At 54.6% G+C, this 14,876-nt stretch overlaps 1 protein-coding gene across 1 annotated transcript in view; it reads right to left on the reverse strand.

The window, feature by feature from the left end:
* Positions 1–11,340, reverse strand: part of LOC122387292 (polycomb complex protein BMI-1-B-like) — a 49,681-nt gene extending 38,341 nt beyond the window's left edge. The window contains exon 1 of the mRNA XM_043377389.1: positions 10,739–11,340. Coding sequence (XP_043233324.1) covers positions 10,739–10,766 — 28 coding nt within the window. The 5' untranslated portion in view covers positions 10,767–11,340. The remainder of the gene's footprint in view (positions 1–10,738) is intronic.
* Positions 11,341–14,876: the final 3,536 nt, after the last annotated feature.

Raw genomic sequence — 14,876 nt, forward strand, 5'->3', positions numbered from 1 at the left:
TCATTAAAATAAAATTGCAGCGTTATTTGACAAAAAAAATGTAAAAGCGTGGTATTTTATTTCTGTAATTCAAAGAATATTTTTAGCTTCTCGGCCTCTACCCTCCCTGTACCCTCCCCCATCCCCTTCCCCCATCTGCGTCCATCTCGAAAATGGTGCGCCATTTCTGTCACAATATATGGCAGCCAATGGGAGTTACCAAATCTCAACTTTCGTTTGACGGGCTGCAGGCCGTCAGGTCGACGGTGACGGGCCCGACACCGACGGACTGACGGGCATGTGTGAACTGCGTTTTAGAGGGTGGACTAGCTGGTAAATAACACAGGTCTTTGGTTAGAGGGTGGACTAGCCGGTAAATAACACCAGCGTTTTGGCTAGCTAGTGGATGAGCTGGCTGGTAAATGCCACAGGCGGCATTTGCTAACATGTGAACAGGTTGATGTTAAAACTGAAGTCTGGCGCCAAAGCAGGTGGTTTGAAAGCTTAATAACGCATACCTACAATATTGGCTATAGTGAGTAGCTGGGCAATAAATGGCACAAGTATGTATCACTGCACAGTAAATAAATCAGGCGGTTATTGGATGATCAAAAGCGGTCATCAGTAAAAAAATGGATCAGGAGATATAAAATATGTCTTAATATTAAGCTACCATTGGCAGCGTGGGGATCTATTCAACTGTCGATGTAAAACGTTTAGGGTGCAGCAATAGCAATGACATCAGATTTAATCGGTGTAGGGCTGTCTATATGTAGATCGAGGAGCGTCGTGCAGGCAGCTGTAACACCTGTCCCTCGACCAGCATTTGGCATTCGCCATAATCCCCCGGTACTAAACAACAATTTATGCATAAGCTTCATTAATGAAGCAGCAATCATATGAACCCTAATTAGACCGTTAATGACAGATTAGAGGAATCATGTTGCAGATTGCAGCGCCTCAATCTGCTCGCTGCGGGGTGCGCGGTTACTCAGCAATAACTAACAGGCAATCACCTCGTTCAGGCCGCTGAAAGCACCGGTGTCACGCGTCATCTCAATCCCACCTCACCACTCCTTGGGGAGTGGCGCTCCACGCAATTACGCAAATTTCGGCGCATGATTGCGCGCCCGTGCGGCTGCTCTACCGCTTAAAATGCATCAAATATTCAACATCAAAGGCGCGCCCGCGATGAAGGGTTGGCTCGACGGTCCCGACGGGTGCCTCTCGACGGACCCTCGTCGGCACGGTGGCGGCGGCTCGGTTTAAATTTGCCTTCCCTATCATTAAAGCTCGCACTTGGGTGAGCGTCAGAGGCGGCTGTCGGGATTTTAATAACGGAGCAGGGCCGGAGTGGGGCGGCGGCGGCGGCGGCGGCGGCGGCGGCCGAGCCATTGTTTGTTTCTCTGCGGCCGCCGCGAGGAAAGCCGACCTGCCGGCGGCGGCGGCGGCGGCGGCGGAGGCGGCGGCGAGGGCGGTGCCGTCGGGGCGGCACTCGAGCGGCAAAAAGGAGGCTTCACGGCAGCCTAGCGGCGGCGGTGACGGCAGCAGTGGTGGCGGCAATGACAGTGGTGGTGATGACGACGGCGGCGGCAGCGGCGGCGGCGGCGGCGACGACGGTGACAGCTGACGCCGTGCGCCGGCGGCTCCCCTCAGGCGCAGACCGCCGCCCCTCCCCTCCAGGATAATCCGGCCGGTCATTAGTGTCGGCACGACCGGAAAGGAGCCGCGTTGCTGCCGCCGTCATCGTAATGAAGCCGTAATGCAGCCAGCCGCGGCGGGCGGCGTGCAGTGCCCTCGAGCGCTCGGCTCAGCTCAGCCAGCCTTCTGCTTTGATCGTGACGGCGCGGCGGTGACAGAGAGCCTTCCGGGATTTTCCTCTGCAGAGTCGTTTTGGAGCGATATCCATGGCTACTCAGCTTGGTTCACGGCTCATAGTTCCATCCAGGGCCAATGACCGATCGATGACTGACAGCGATAGCGATGAACGGTCATCCGGAGCCGTCACTCGCTGTCACCAAAAGGGTGATGGCCCGTGACCTGACCGCAGGCCGTGCATGTCGTAGACGTGCACGGCCTTCAGCGTTACAGCCATGCTTGGTATGAACACAACAGCTGGATGATGGTAACGATCCGCTAGCTTCGACAAAATCATAATTTTTGTCCACCAGCTGTGCTGTCCAGATGAGGAATCATACCGAGAGTTCAGGCATGGAGTACCGTGGGTGTCGGAGAGAGTTGCTGACCGTGTCGGAGAGAGTGCTGGGGGCGGCGGCGGCGCTGCAGCCGGGCACGGTGAGGCCCGGGCCGGCCGCTAATCTGCGGCAGCCGCCGTCTGTTTACAGTGCAGCCCGGCTGACGGCCGTGCCGTCTGTGCCTGTTTGCTCACGGCCGTACTGCCGCCGCCGCCGCCGCCGCCGCCGCCGGGGCTGTCAGCGGTCGGCAGCCGCCACGGCTGTGGCTGGGGCGGCCGCTGCACTGTGGTGGCGGCGGCGGTGGCAGGGGCGGCGGCGGTGGTGGCTGTGACATCAGTTGCGGCGGCGACTTCGCTGGCGTTGGCGGTCGTATCGGATTGGACAGCGGCGATGGTTGTAGTGGTGGATAGGGTGGCTCGGTGGGGGCGGCCGGCTTTGGCGACGGAGGCGGGGCAGCGGCGTTGGCGGCGGCAGCGGCGGCGGCGGCAGCGGCGTTGGCGGCGGGGGTGGGGCGGTGGCGGCGGGGGCGAAGGCGGCGGTACACTAGAGAGGCGTGTAGCGGCGGTGTGACTGACCGCAACAGCGCACTCTGCGGTCAGTGGCGTTCTGCGGTTGGGTCGGGCGTCTGAGCGGTTGGCCAGTGACACGGGTGCATTGCAAAGCAGACGGAGTGAGGCGGTTAGCGTTTTAAGTGAACAAGTGAGTTATAGCGTACTGTGAAGAAGTTTGAGAGGAGGATGACAGGTAACGAGAAGAAATGGGAAAGGGAAGAAAGGAGGAGAACGAGAAGCGTACGAAGAGAGAGAGAGAGAGAGAGAGAGAGAGAGAGAGAGAGAGAGAGAGAGAGAGAGAGAGAGAGAGAGAGAGAGAGAGAGAGAGAGAGAGAGAGAGAGAGAGAGAGAAAGAGAGAGAGAGGACATAGGGAGGGAGAAGCAGAGAGGCAGAGGGAGAGAGAGGAGGGAGGGAGGGAGGGAGGGAGTGGCGGACGGCCGGCCGGAGGGACGGACGGAGGCCCGCCCCGGTGTGTAAAAAGGATTAAGACGGGCGCACCTGATGATTACATCTCCCCTCCCTCCCCTCCCACGGCGGCAGAAGAAGCGTCTGATCAGTAACGCCAGGAATGCACCGACGCGCCACCCGTAATCACATGCCAGACACGGGAGCGAGCGAGCCGCTCCGCCACTCTTCCGCGACAGGATGGCAGAGCGAGGGAGCCGGACGGCACGGTTCACATGGGACCGCTGCGGTAGGAACACTGACGAGAGGCCAGCGAGAGGGGAGCTCACACGGTGCCCCAATCGGGAAAATCACATCGTGCCCTATCGCCCAGCCCACCATGTGTCCTGCTCCCTTTGTCAGGCCCCTTCTACGTCCCGCCCTCGTCGGTCCCACAGGCCAGTACTCTGTCCCGCCCCCCGTGTCTCCGTCTCGCCTTTCTGTGTCTCCCAAGTCAGCAGCTCCGTCCTGTCTCCCGTTCTTCAGTCTTGTCTACCGTGTCTCCCAGTACACCGTTCTGCCTCCCGTCTTCCACCCCGATGTTCCGTCCTCCGTCTCCCACCCCGGTGTTCCGTCCCGTCTCCTGCCCCTCCCCAGCACCCCGTCCAGTCTCCCTGTGCCTCCCATCCCGGTGTTCCGTCCGTCTCCCACCCCGGTGTTCCGTCCATCTCCCTCCGTCTGTCTGTTCGTCAGCGATGGCGGTCAGAGATAGCCGCTGCTGATGGATCGCGTGTCGCCGCCCGGACGGCACACACCGCGCCGCGCCGAGACAATTGTGGGAGAGCCGCGCCGCGTCTGTCTCCGCCGCGCCGCTTCCGTCTCCACCGCGCCGCGTCCGCCGCCGGCGCCTAATTAGCTCCCCTAGCGAGCTGCGTCAGCCGGCGCCGCACCGGCCGCCGAAACACGCCACCGATAAACAGAGTGCTGATTGGTCGGCTCTCTGCAGCGTCAGCATCTGCGCCGCTGACGGCGAACAGACGCCGGCCGAGCCTGCTGCTGACGGCTCGGATGGCTCACAGCTCACGGTGCTGATAACCAACAGCTCGCGGTTTATGGCGGGATGATGCCTCACAGCTTTCGGCGCTGGGAATCTCAGAACTCACAGGACTGAGACCTCACAGTTCCCGGTGGGCGGATTGTCTCACAATTCATGGTGCTGAAAGCTCACAGTTCCCGACAAACAGGGAACTGATGCCTCACAGCTCACGGTCCTGCCACTGTACGTCTAGATGCCTGCCCACTCCCTCAGTATCACACGGCAGCGGTAAGACATTGGAAAGGCCCGGGCGAAGCCGTTGTTATGATTCATGAGCTGAGCTACCTCAACTGCTTATCCTCAAACCACCACCAGTTGAATAAAACAGCTTCGCGTTCCCGGTGCCCTATTGGTTGAATAAGTATGTACATACCCTCTGTCGGTTGGCGCCTCATCCATTTGACCAACGCGCCACACAAAACTCCCGGCAGAGCTCCGCAGAAACAGATAACCGGCCTCTGCTGGGAAGCGGTCCTCATTTCCCTTGTAAAACCTGTAGCTGGTCTGTCATGTCGTCGCCGTCGGGCTGGTTAGCAGTGATTTCCGACGCCAAACATTCAAACGTCCCTTCTGACCCACCAGTACCGGCGTCGGCAGTCAAAGTCAGCCATGTCACCGCGGGCATGGGCTTTCCTGGACACGAAACGGAAAGGACGTCGAATGGGAAGGACGCCATTAAGCATCAACTGAGCGACCACACATTGTGTTGAAGGGATAGGAGCTCAGCAGGACTCCAGAACCGCCAAGAAGTGACGTGAGTGTTGGGCAAACACGCCCGTCAAATCTGACACATTTCACACTCACTGTACTGAGTGTACGCACTCGAAGTGCCTCAGCGGACGGCTAAAGACCAACTGTTGATAGATGAGTTTGCAGACCCTGTCAGATTAGCTGCTGCGCATTCTGGCGGCTAACAAGCACGATGATGCGATTAAACTGTCAGTTTTGGCCGTACGCACATCCCGTCAGAGAAGCGGCCGCCGGGACTGAAGAACTGGCTGCATTCCGGAGCTGCCGACCAGGCTACAGCGGAAGTAGGGCTGGGTAGGATTGTCGAGCGAGGTGCAGCGAGCGAAACACATGGAGCCGCTCGGTTTCTGAGAGAACTAGCAGTAGGAACGGAATCCGCATACACCGCAGTCGCAAACGACCAGCCTGTCCCATCTGATCCCGCCCAGGGCCAAGATCGGCCCCCGTAGCGTCCTGTTCCATACAGGTGACGTCAACCACTCCACTGGTCTGCACATGCCACCCTCTCTGTGACGAGTTTGTTTTCACAACGCGACACACGGCCACGACGCCGCGCCGGCTGCTCCGTGAGGCAGCCTTGTGAGACTTCGCCGTAAGGCAGTCACTCAATAAGACATTCTGCTCCGTGAGATAGCCCGTGAGACTCTCTGCTCCGTGATACAGGCAGTAGAGGATTCTATTTCGTGACGCAGCTTGAAAGTTGGAGAAGCATACATGTCCCTATCAGTATGAAGAATTTCAGTCAGCTATAATATGAACACCACCGTTTTCTTCAGCCACTGTGATTCTCCCTCGTAACAGAACCCCATCGGGAACGACGCAATAGAAAAGCTCTACCAACTGCCAATAAAGTCCGTTTTGTAGCTGAGAGTGCAGCTTTTGGCCGGCCGGTCTGCCAGCCGTCAGTGGCTGTCCGTTTTTTTTTTTTGCGTTGCCCGATTATAGCCACGAAACCCAGCAGAGAATCCCTTCGTCTGAGAAGGGCTCCAATATCTGAGAGAAGGTTTTGATGATCGCGCTGAGGACGGCTCGATGGTCAGTGAGCAGGGCCCGACTCGATCGCCGGGCCAAATTGAGCCCCCTGCGGCGCGGACGGCATCGATTTCGAGCCGGTTGAACCGCCCCCGGCCAGCCCATCTGGCAGAGAAGATTGGGTGGGATGCAATCGGCAGAGAAAACATGGTAAGAGACAGAATGTGGTGATGAAAAGACCCAGAAATGTTTGAGAGAAAATACATAGATCGGTTTAAAAAGCACTGGTCGAATTCGTACGCTCTTAGAACGCAAGATAATTTTCTTCACTTCTTGACCTCGTGTTTTGTAAGGAAGGCACGATCTAAAATAAGAATATCCGATGCAACTTAAAGCTTCAATAACGTCACCGCTGTTTTGTCCAGGCCACGGTAGAATCCCGTGCACCACAGTGCCTCTGCTGTCATTCTGTTGCAGCAGAAGACAATACTGCAGGAAGTGGCGACCAGCCTCACCCGTCGTGCGGAGGGGTGGTCACGAGGAGAGCAGAGGCCGCCCCAGGGGCAGAGTGGGGAGGAAGGGTTGGTCACGAGGAATGCAGAGGCCGGGCGGGCCGCACCAAAGGCAGAGTGAAGAGACACAGCTCCGCCAGCCGGCCTGCGGGAGACCAAATGAAAGACAAACAGACCGGGCGGCGCCGGCCGACGGGCGATGGGCCGGGAGGGGAGGGGAGGCGGGGAAGGGGAGGGAGAGGGGAAAGGAGCAGAGTGTGATTGGCCGGATCGTGACTCGGCGGGCCTTTGGTGCAGCGGTGTGAGCAGTCTGCTGCAGCTGGGCCGCGCACTGTGCAAGCTGCCCGTGCGTTGTGAAGGTTGAAATAGGCAGCCTGTCGTAAAGTGGAGTTTACACCACGAGTTTTCACCAGCTGCTTAGCACACATCCCACGTGCCACCAATATTTACTGCATGTCTAATTTGGCAGCAATCACTGAATATTGGACAGGTATGAAGTTACTGATGACCGCAACCAGGTAACCCAAATCTCACCCCAACCCACCTATTACCCCACATTAAACTGGCCCCGCCCCTCAGTGGGTTGTGTTCACCCCTCCTCCCCCCCCCCCCCTCCAGCCCCGACCGGCCACGTCCGCTCGAGTCTGGCACAGCGATTACACCATAACTCAATGGTCTGAGACGTGCTACAGCCACAGTCGTGTCGGAATGGGGTGGAGGCCACAGTATCAGCGACACCGGCCCCACAGCTGGCGGGCCGAGCTGCCGACCGCAGCGAAACGCCGCACACGACAGCGACAGCCGCGGCGGCGGCGGCCGGCCGCTCCAGCCCACACAGCCAAATCTACAAGCTGGACTGGCCCGTCCGGATTAGCACTGGCAGACACCCGGAAAATCGCCAGGTATAATCTCATGGCTCCCTGGATTCTGAAGGCGTGCCACGACCAACCGCAACCGCACCAGCGACCGCAAACAGATGGTGCAGCGATATAGCTGCAGAATCGCGGCCGTCCGCGGCGCCGACGGGACGCCGGGTCCGGCCGACCGGACACCTACTTCCGCGTCAGCTGTGTGGTGGCGGTGGCGGTGGCGGTGGCAACGGTGGCGACGGTGGCGTTGGTGGCGATGGCGGCGATGGGGACGGAGGTGGCGGTGGCGTTGGCGATGGCGATGTACGACAGGGCAATGTTGGTCGTAAAGGTCGATTACAGTCTCGATTTGTCGCAGGGATATGGCACGTGGTGTAACACACCAAAGTTGTGGTGTGACGTGTGCTGCAAAGTGACGCGTAGCAATGAGTACCGGAAGACAGCATGACCATCATTTTCACCATCGTCTGCCACCTATCCGCCAGCTTCCGCTTCTGCTTGACTACTATATATATATATATATATATATATATATATATATATATATATATATATATATATATATATATATATATATATATATATATATATATATATATATATATATATATATATATATATATATATATATATATATATATATATATATATATATATATATATATATATATATATATATATATATATATATATATATATATATATATATATATATATATATATATATATATATATATATATATATATATATATATATATATATAAATAAATACTATATTATATTATAGATTGTAGCGTTCCAGACGTCCACATCCGCACCGATAGCAGCGTTTCGCAATGTATCCCTTCCGCTCCGTCCAAGGAATATTCGGTCGCCTTGTTTCATCGTTTGAGACGTCCTATCACTAGAAGTCCAGAGTCAGACATCTGAGGCTCGTCAAAAGGTTATGTGAGTATATTACGAGTGAAGATGATTCCAGACTAATCCGATCACAACCACGTCTGTCTGGAGTCCCGCGACACCACTCGACCAAGCACCGGACATGTCTGGCTAAACATCGCCAGAAGTTTGTCATCTGAAGAATGTCAATCGTCAGAATATCGTGATGTCGATCAGATGTTGACCTCCCATGATTTCTGTTGCCTGTCGACTAAATACAAATTTTGCGATATTACAATACACAGTCCACTTTCACGACGCATGCATATATAGTTACGACGCAAACGAAAGCTTGAAACTTACGGAAGTAGCAACAAATTGTGGTGTACGATCTTTGAATCCCCCTTTTAAATCGTAGGTTTCATCAGAATCTTTATGAATCAAACAAACCTTTCACCAGTCCATTCCTGCCCGTGACTTTTCAAACGCACCAACCGTTGACATCGGGCGCCTTTCTGTTGCATATTTGAACGGCACGCCGTCTCTGGACATTCCATGGCTGGATTTTCGCCACTCCAAACAGCAGGTCCTGGACTTTCCAATCCCTTCACGGCACGTGACGGGGCGTCACAACACGTGCATGGCGCCACGTACGTATTGCTGGAAAAGAGTCGTGCAGCCATGGCATTCAGCTTTTACACTTTTTGGTTTACTTTGCATAATTCAGAGAATTGCTGAATGTGGTCTGAGGTATGTGCTTGCTTAAATGTAGATTATCTATTTTTGGTGGAGTCAAAACATGAAATATCAATGAAAGGGTGGACAGGTGCAAAAGCATCGTTTGTGACTTGCAAAGGCAACACCGTGAAAAAAAAACTTACGCAGCCATGCCTGAAATAAAACATAAATTAGAAGTTTCCAAATCTATGCCCAGGTGCTCGATGGAAAGGGCGCGAATATTATATGAGTTATAGCAGAACTTTGTCAACTACGTAGGCCTGCGTTAGTCGCACATTATTGGGGTGGGCCAATTCATCGCGTCTATGCAGGTGGAAGCTTTTCATCGGCCAACTGCGTCGCTGGGGCCCGCGCAGTTACAGGACAGGGTGCGATAGGGCGGGGTGGGGGCAACGGGGCAGAGGGTAGAACGGCGCAGTGGAGGTCTGGCCACCCTGCCATATACAACCTATAGGCTATAGCTGTCAGGTGGCGGTTAGAACGGACCATCAATCCATCTGCGGCTAAAGTTTATCTCCATCCCGCCCAACTGCACATTCAGAGCATATGACGTATGAACTGCAAGTGTAGCAAATAAGAGATACCTAATGATAAATGAACGTGGTATTGTTTTTAGGCATCTGTTTACTTTCAATATTCAGTCATGCTTCCACCGTTATCGCCCCACGAATAATCTCACTTTGTTCCCATTATCATACACCAAGCAGATCTTTTTATTCAGCAAATACATTGCTGTATGGTGTTGACATGTCGTGGTTCTGCGTTAGTCCGGTCTGAGGCCCATCGGTACCCGAAGACTGAGGTCACTGAGTCTATCACCTGAGTGCACCCATCACCTGCACCTGTTCCACAGCCGACTGATGTGACGTCACTGACGTGGCTCCCCTCGGCAGATGACGGATGATGACAGTGATGGCCATCAGGGCTAATAAAGCTGCTCCCGTCGACCGCACAGTTGCACACCCAGTTCAAACTGCACAGTGCGCACGTATTGAACCGGAGACCTCATGTGTTCATGCAGGTCATGCGATGCTCCATGCATTCCAAATTATACTTTTTGCTTTCTTATATTTAATGGAATAACCTTCTGTTCAAAATTCTAAAAATTGCCAAAAGTTACCAAAAACACTTGAATATATTTCGGAGGCCTCCGAAATATATTCAAGTGTTTTTGGTAGCTTTTGGCAATTTTTAGAATTTTGAACAGAAGGCTATTCCATTAAATATATTACATATAATGCTGTTCACCAGAGTGCTTCGTCATTTTTTTGCTTTCTTTCTAAATTCTACCCGTAAAATCCTATGGAAAACACAATAATAGTATAACATTTGCTCTAAAACAAATGTAATACAAAGCATTAAAAAAGTTTGAAATATTTGGTGTGGAATAGCAACGAAGTTGTGCGTTAGTGGGTTAAAGCTCGTAAATAATGGCAATGTGCAGCACTGGATGTTGAAAAATTATTGGATGGTCGCCATGTGCCAGACAATTATTTTCTAGCATGCAAGGTGGACCGTCTACTGTGAATGCATGCAGATTGCAGTTCCAAAATCATGCAACCACAATATCCAGTGAAACCGAGTAGATAAATTGATTATGAGAGCTTCAAAAAGGTCTTGCAATGCGAGAGAGAAAGAAAGGGGCAAGGAGGGGGATGAAGAAAATTGCCCATCGTTAGCAATTTAATTTCCAGCCAGTCAGTGGACTCAACCGATTTAGGAGAAGTGTAAAATACAAAATGCAGCAAGAATAAGAAAATGCGATAAACAGACGAAGAAGGCAACCAGATTGCGTGCAGTTTCTGTCTTACCTGTGTTGCGTTGCTCGCCGTTCTCCATCCTTGGTGCCTCAGGACTCGGAGCTCGTGGTCCTGTCCGCTCGTAATCCAGGCCGGAACTCAGCCACTCATGGCACCCACTGTCACCGAGCACACACTCCACACACCCTTCCGCAGGTGTCACTGACAGTTGACCCCGTGTCACTGACACTCTGACACGGCGTGACACGCTGTGTCACCACCACGGGCTCGACTGGTGCACCACCCGTATCACTGCCAATCACAGCAGGGACTGGTGGCTGGAGAGCCACTCGCTGCCTGCTGACAGCTGCACACACACAGCCCCTCTGGGACACACAGACACACCAACACACACCTGGGACCGACTCCGGCAATTCTCCCACCGGGCCGGTCGGAATCCTTCGCCTCTTGAGAGCGATCACCGCCGTGTCGCTATAAATCGGCCGCGATCACACCGCTATTGTTGGAGCCGCCACCGGTCGGAATGGGCCCGGCACGGGATCCCAGAAGCAGCGGCCCTCCGCAGGGGACGGGCGACACCGTATCCTCAGACGACAGCCACACCGAGCGGGACTTCACAGCGACCTCTCGGCGCGGCCGCCCGCGCGCGACTGAGCTGCAGCCGCCCCGCCGCCGCCGCCGCCGTCCGGCAGCCCGCCGACCGCCGCCGCCGCCGCCGCCGCCGACCGTTGCCCGCCGCTCGCCTGACCGGCCGACCGCGCGCGCAAGCCTGCCAGTCGCCGCATCGTCACACGGCTCTGCGGCTCTGCACAGCCGAGTCTTATGACCTCCCCCATGGGCCTCTGCGTGGACTCGCCCACAGCTCCTGCCCATACCCCCTCCCCTCCCGCCCTCCACCTATGAGCTTTGTGAAGTTAGAGTCCCCCGATCGACCCGTGTCGTGTTGAGGTCCGGGCCTCGGCCGGCGGCGGCCGGCTCTCCTCCGATTGCATGAGTGGTCGCGGCGTTCTATCGCGGCCGCCGGTCTTGATTACACGGCCGCCGGTCCTGATTTATGGACCGCCTATTCAGCGCGGCCCAGAAGGCCAGCCAGCACCGGCGGCCGCGAGCGCTCGGCGGCCGGCCCTATGGCAGGGGTGGGAAAGGGTGGGGTCATAGGATGCCTCAGGGGATCAGGCGTGGCCGATCCCGGCGCGTCCCTCCGCCATTTTCTTCCCAGATCTTGCCTGGGACAGACATTGCAGTCATCTCCCATGTTTCAGTCCCGATAATGCCCAAAGCTATTTCAAAACCATGTTCATCACCTTTTCTTTTCCATGCCATTCTTTTCAATGTCCCATTCTTACAGCTCACATGCGCAATTCCGGCATTTCCATTTTCCCTTTTAGGAGACAGGAGATTCCACTTCAGTGCTTCAACTGGTACACATGAATTTATTCAGCTGCCAGTCGCCAGCAGAGCACATCATGGTGGAAGCACCCAGCAGAGCAAGTCGTGACGTTTTCCTGCTGGCATCAGCCCAGGGTCGAGTCGCGATTTCAGCACCCCAGTCACCGATCTCCTACATCGGCTCTACCGAAACATCAGCTCATCAGCTCTCTGTGTCCGTTTAGGGAAGGAACTGAGCCATTGTTATGGTGTTTAAAATTATATTGGTGTTCGTGAATACGTAGAGATGGCGCAAGCAGTTACCTATTGTGGAAACATTGAAGACAGCAGGGGGAAGCATGCTCGTAGGCAAAAGCTTAGAGCTCAAATGACTGAATTAAAATGGCATTTCTGGCAGAACACTGGCGGACGTTTGTGCTGTTCGGATGTTGTGACCATGTGAAGAATCTGCTGCGCGCTGTTTTGACGTTCCGTGGCCAGCACTGTGCGCCGGCCGCACTGTGCGCCGGCCGCACTGTGCAGTCTCCATTGTAAATGCACCGCCACGGCTGCATTGATTGACCATTGTTGCGCGGTTCGGCACGGGCGGTCTAAGGCTCCTTTGTTGCCGGGCGCCTTTGGTGCGGTGCCCTACCATTATTCCTGCGCAAAGGATTGTGTCGGTGGCCGGCTGTATGCGTGTGTCACGATCACAACACTGGGTCACTGTGTGTGAGGGGTGGGGGTGCGTATGATGCATCGGAGCGCGCGAGCGGCTTTGGTCGGTACTTCGCTGCCCGATGCTTAGTTCTATGACAATCGATGGTCGGCATTTTGCCGCTCGATGCATAGCTCAATGCAATTCGATAAAAGGAGCCCTAAAAATAGTGTGAGCCCAATCTTCTACGCAGTGAGCAGTACGTTATGTTGCCTCATCCATTTATAGATTTTTTTCAACACGTTCTGCATAAGTTGTCATACAGCTCGTTCGATCCGATTCCTTCCGAAAGTTTTCTCTTCGATGAAATCGAAAGTCCTATCAGGTGCAACTGCAGTGCATTCTATGTTAGTTTCTGGCTACATCTCATTAATTCATTTATCCACTTACAGAAAAGCTTTATGTCCTCCTCCCTTGTCGGCTGCGGCAGAGGCCAGAACAGTCCTCGTAATGGTAACATTTGCATTGGCGAAGACTGTCCGAACGCACGACGCCGAGGCTAAGCAGGATCCACCTGACCATACGACTAAACACACCTTTCTAGTTTTGCCACTGGGATTTATACGTACGAGTATATTATTATAATCAGAGCAAACTATATCCTGGGGACGACCGCCTGTGACCACTGCGTCAGGCGACGTCAGACCATGCCCCTGCTGTCTAGTGACCCCTGATCGTGTCCCCGCTATCTAGTGACCCCTGACCCTGACCTCACTGTGACAGGTGCCCCCTGGCCGTGTCCCCAGTTCCAGTGACCCCTAACCCTGACCCCACTCTGACAGGTGCCCCTGACCGTGTCCCCTCTGTCTAGTGACCCCTAACCCTGACCCCACTCTGACAGGTGCCCCCTGACCGTGTCCCCACTGCTCAGTGACCCATAACCCTGACCCCACTCATGACAGTCTAGTGACTGTCTAGTGACCCATGGCCGTCACCTACTCCTGCAGACGTCAGATGCTGGCTCTGCATTGTCTCGGGGCCGGTCAGCCCGCCCTGTGACCGGCTCAGCAGTCTGTCGAGCGATGCTCAGCACGCCGCCGCCGACAGAGACCCATTAAAAAGATTGGCGAGGCGCTGCAGTTGCCATAACGGATGGGTAATGGCCCGCGCAGGGCTAGGCGGCGTGCCGGGCTGAGACGGGCAGGGCAGGGCGGGGCAGTGTGGGACAGGGCAGGGCAGGGCAGGGCAGTGCGGGACAGGACAGTGCGGGACAGGGCAGTGCGGGACAGGGCAGGACAGGACAGGGCAGGGCGACTAGACGGCGTGCCGGGGTGAGACGGGCGGAGCAGGGCAGGCCAGGGCAGGGCCGGGCAGGGTTAGGTCACACGTCCGGCACCCGCGGGGGGCAGGGCAGGGCGCGCCGAGAGCCAAGGGTTGCCAGTATTGCAGGTGCTCGTATGTGGGACCGAGGCTACCGAACTAAATACAAGAAAGACACATTTACATGAACAACTTAGTATGGAATAAGCTCACCTTCATCCGGTATGCTTATTTTCCATCAAACATACAGTCCGGGAAGCTGGTTCGATTGACGACTCCTTGCCATTTCACCTAAAATTATTGGTGAGATGGCAAAAATTATAGTTGGCATTAGGCTCCTTGGACAAAAGAAGGGTTATAGTAGGACAGTCTACCAGTCCCCTTCTCATTTAATTTCGCCCATTAGAAGCTGTGTGCATTTCGTTTGATGAAATATCAACGATAAGTGCACGAAACGGCGACGCTCTTGTCGGTCTTCCGGTAAAAAAGTCGTGGAAAAAACCCAAACTGTGCCATCGCTCTTAGAACCATGTGCACAATGCACATTGCACAAGGACCAACTACCATCAGAATTGACCATCGAGTTATTTCTAAATGGTCAATAAGTTTAATTATCAGATAAATCAAGTGTAGCCATCAGGTAAATACATATTGCATGTCATGCGCCGGATACCTACATAGCAACTGAGGCGCCGTCTTATCGCAGGTTTTAACCGAGCCTGCTTGTTCCTTCGGCCCGCAGCCGGTGCCGTGTACCCGTCGCCCGCGTGCAGCCCGATAACGAATGACAGTTCCATTTGTTACCGGGGCTGCCGAGCCTGCCACCGGGCGCTGCTGTACGGC

This window comes from Amphibalanus amphitrite, unplaced genomic scaffold, assembly GCF_019059575.1.
Source record: "Amphibalanus amphitrite isolate SeventyFive unplaced genomic scaffold, NRLGWU_Aamphi_draft 000280F_arrow, whole genome shotgun sequence".
Lineage (NCBI taxonomy): Eukaryota > Metazoa > Arthropoda > Thecostraca > Balanomorpha > Balanidae > Amphibalanus > Amphibalanus amphitrite.